General features: G+C 41.4%; 1 protein-coding gene across 1 annotated transcript; it reads right to left on the bottom strand.

Moving 5' to 3' along the window:
- Positions 1-2965: 2965 nt before the first annotated feature.
- Positions 2966-4297, bottom strand: LOC116362586 (protein PERCC1-like). Its single transcript, XM_031816666.1, has 2 exons — positions 4168-4297; positions 2966-4063 (listed from the first exon to the last, which is right to left on the bottom strand). The coding sequence occupies exons 1-2, from the start codon at positions 4246-4248 to the stop codon at positions 3395-3397; spliced, it is 750 nt and encodes a 249-aa protein (XP_031672526.1). The 5' UTR covers positions 4249-4297; the 3' UTR covers positions 2966-3394.

Below are 4297 nucleotides of genomic sequence, written 5' to 3'. Positions count from 1 at the left end.
GTACCAGTCAAACACATACATATACAGTACCAGTCAAACACATACATATACAGTACCAGTCAAACACATACACATACAGTACCAGTCAAACACATACACATACAGTACCAGTCAAACACATACACATACACATACAGTACCAGTCAAACACATACACATACACATACAGTACCAGTCAAACACATACACATACACATACAGTACCAGTCAAACACATACACATACAGTACCAGTCAAAAGTTTGGACACACCTCCTCATTCCAGGGTTTTTCTTTATTTTTACTATTTTCTACATTGTAGAATAATTGTGAAGACATCAAAAGTATGAAATAACCAAAAAAGTGTTAAACAAATCAAAATATATTTATATTTTAGATTCTCCAATGTAGCCATCCTTTGCCTTGATGGCAGCTTTGCACACACTTGGCATTCTCTCAACCAGCTTCATGAGGTAGTCACCTGGAATACATTTCAATTAACAGGTGTGCCTTGTTAAAAGTTAATTTGAGGAATTTATTTCCCTCTTAATGCTTTAAGGTAGGGGTGGTATACAGAAGATAGCCCTATTTGGTAGAAGACCAAGTTCATATTATGGCAAGATCAGCTCAAATAAGCAAAGAGAAAAGACAGTCCATCATTACTTTGAGGCATGAAGGTCAGTCAATATGGGATATTTCAAGAACTTTGAACATTTCTTCAAATGCAGTCGCAAAAACCATCATATGATGAAACTGGCTCTCATGAGGACTGCCACAGGAAAGGAAGACTCAGAGTTACCTCTGCTGCAGAGGATCATTTCATTAGAGTTACCAGCCTCAGAAATTGCAGCCCAAATAAATGCTTCACGGAGTTCAAGTAACAGACACATCTCAACATCAACTGTTCAGAGGAGACTGTTTAAATCAGGCCTTCATGGTCGAATGGCTGCAAAGAAACTACAACTAAAGGACACCAATGATAAGAAGAGACTTGCTTGGGCCAAGAAACAAGAGCAATGGACATTAGACCAGTGGAAATACGTCCTTTGGTCTGACGAGTCCAACCTCTGTGTCTTTGTGGGACGCAGAGTAGGTGAACTGAACGGATGATCTCTGCATGTGTGGTTCCCACGAAGCATGGAGGAGGAGGTGTGATGGTGTAGGGGTGCTATAAATAATAAAATAATAATAATAAAATGCAAATTAATTACTTAAAAATCATACAATGTGATTTTCTAGATTTTTGTTTTAGATTCCGTCTCTCACAGTTGAAGTGTACCTATGATAAAAATTACAGACCTCTACATGCTTTGTAAGTAGGAAAACCTGCAAAATCGGCAGTGTGTCAAATACTTGTTCTTCCCACTGTACATACATTGTCACCCCTTACAGTTGAAATGTTTCATCAAACTACTAACCCTACCCCTATATATATTTTTATATATATAGAAATACATACATACATCATCACCCCTCACAGTTGAAATGTCTCTTTCAATTCAGATTCAATGAGACAAACTGGATCGATAAATAAATAAAACATAATTACAACGCAACACTAATTACAACACAACACTAATTACAACACAACACTAATTACAACGCAACACTAATTACAATGCAACACTAATTACAACGCAACACTAATTACAACGCAACACTAATTACAACACAACACTAATTACAACACAACACTAATTACAACGCAACACTAATTACAATGCAACACTAATTACAACGCAACACTAATTACAACGCAACACTAATTACAGCACAACACTAATTACAACACAACACTAATTACAACACAACACTAATTACAACACAACACTAATTACAACACAACACTAATTACAACGCAACACTAATTACAACGCAACACTAATTACAACACAACACTAATTACAACACAACACTAATTACAACGCAACACTAATTACAACACAACACTAATTACAACGCAACACTAATTACAACACAACACTAATTACAACACAACACTAATTACAACACAACACTAATTACAACACAACACTAATTACAACACAACACTAATTACAATGCAACACTAATTACAACGCAACACTAATTACAACACAACACTAATTACAACGCAACACTAATTACAACACAACACTAATTACAACACAACACTAATTACAACACAACACTAATTACAACACAACACTAATTACAACACAACACTAATTACAACACAACACTAATTACAACGCAACACTAATTACAACACAACACTAATTACAACGCAACACTAATTACAACACAACACTAATTACAACACAACACTAATTACAACACAACACTAATTACAACACAACACTAATTACAACACAACACTAATTACAACACAACACTAATTACAACGCAACACTAATTACAACGCAACACTAATTACAACGCAACACTAATTACAACACAACACTAATTACACCAAACACTAATTACAACACAACACTAATTACAACACAACACTAATTACAACGCAACACTAATTACAACACAACACTAATTACAACACAACACTAATTACAACGCAACACTAATTACAACACAACACTAATTACAACGCAACACTAATTACAACACAACACTAATTACAACACAACACTAATTACAACACAACACTAATTACAACACAACACTAATTACAACGCAACACTAATTACAACACAACCGTCCAATGTTGTTAAACAGAACTTCTGCCGGAACTCAGTGTGTCACCGTCAGATCGGTGTCTGTATGTGTGTGAGGTCAGTGTGTCACCGTCAGATCGGTGTCTGTATGTGTGTGAGGTCAGTGTGTCACCGTCAGATCGGTGTCTGTATGTGTGTGAGGTCAGTGTGTCACCGTCAGATCGGTGTCTGTATGTGTGTGTGGTCAGTGTGTCACCGTCAGATCGGTGTCTGTATGTGTGTGAGGTCAGTGTGTCACCGTCAGATCGGTGTCTGTATGTGTGTGTGGTCAGTGTGTCACCGTCAGATCGGTGTCTGTATGTGTGTGAGGTCAGTGTGTCACCGTCAGATCGGTGTCTGTATGTGTGTGAGGTCAGTGTGTCACCGTCAGATCGGTGTCTGTATGTTTGTGAGGTCAGTGTGTCACCGTCAGATCGGTGTCTGTATGTGTGTGAGGTCAGTGTGTCACCGTCAGATCGGCGTCTGTATGTGTGTGAGGTCAGTGTGTCACCGTCAGATCGGTGTCTGTATGTGTGTGAGGTCAGTGTGTCACCGTCAGATCGGTGTCTGTATGTGTGTGAGGTCAGTGTGTCACCGTCAGATCGGTGTCTGTATGTGTGTGAGGTCAGTGTGTCACCGTCAGATCGGTGTCTGTATGTGTGTGAGGTCAGTGTGTCACCGTCAGATCGGTGTCTGTATGTGTGTGTGGTCAGTGTGTCACCGTCAGATCGGTGTCTGTATGTGTGTGAGGTCAGTGTGTGTGAGGTCAGTGTGTGTGAGGTCAGTGTGTGTGAGGTCAGTGTGTGTGTGAGTGAGGTCAGGATTGGGGTCCCAGTAAGCAAGCAGGTCACTGAAGTCCGGGTGTGTGTGCGTGTTGTCGTGTGAGGTCGTGTTGTCATGTGAGTGTGTGTTGTGGTGTGTGCGTGTATTGTCAGGACTAATGAGCGTGCCCACAGGGAGGCAGGGGATTGGCTCGTTCCAGAAGCTGAGAGGGAGGTGTCTCTTGTTCATTGGACGACATCGTCCCTGGCTGGGCCCAATCCGACAGTCAAACAACTCGGCCAACGGACCCAGACTTCCATCACCCCCGGCAACAGAAACACACGGTCCTTGGTGATTGCCAGCCCTAGACACGGACTCCGGGCTTCCTGTTGCCATCCTTACCAGGTCATCATAGTAACGCCGTTGTCCGCTTGTTGCTGTGGAGATGCGGTCATTGTCGCTGTAGATGTCACAGGCGTCCGGGTCGTCGTGGCGACAGCCAAAATATCGCATGACGTCCCGGCTGATGGTGTCAGCAAACCGAAGCAGCTGATTGGTCAGATCTGACGAGCAAGGGGCGGGGCATGAGAAAGCTTCCTGCTCCTCATCACCTTCCTCTTCCTCCCTGTCCTAACAATAATATTAATAATAATAATCATTTATTTTATTTGCAAACAACAATCAAATCAATACGACACCTTTTAAGATCAGAGATAAAGGTCAGAAGGACTTACCTCCTCTTCCTCTTCCTCCACCTCCTCCTCCTCCTCCCTCTCCTCTTCTTCCTCGTCCATGAGGGAATGTTGGAGGATCATGGGTAGATAGCAGGAGGGAGTGGCCGAGAGACGGAAGGTTCTGATGACA

Source organism: Oncorhynchus kisutch, unplaced genomic scaffold (assembly GCF_002021735.2).
Source record: "Oncorhynchus kisutch isolate 150728-3 unplaced genomic scaffold, Okis_V2 scaffold850, whole genome shotgun sequence".
Classification (NCBI taxonomy): Eukaryota; Metazoa; Chordata; class Actinopteri; order Salmoniformes; family Salmonidae; genus Oncorhynchus; species Oncorhynchus kisutch.
This window is presented reverse-complemented; position numbering and strand designations above follow the sequence as displayed.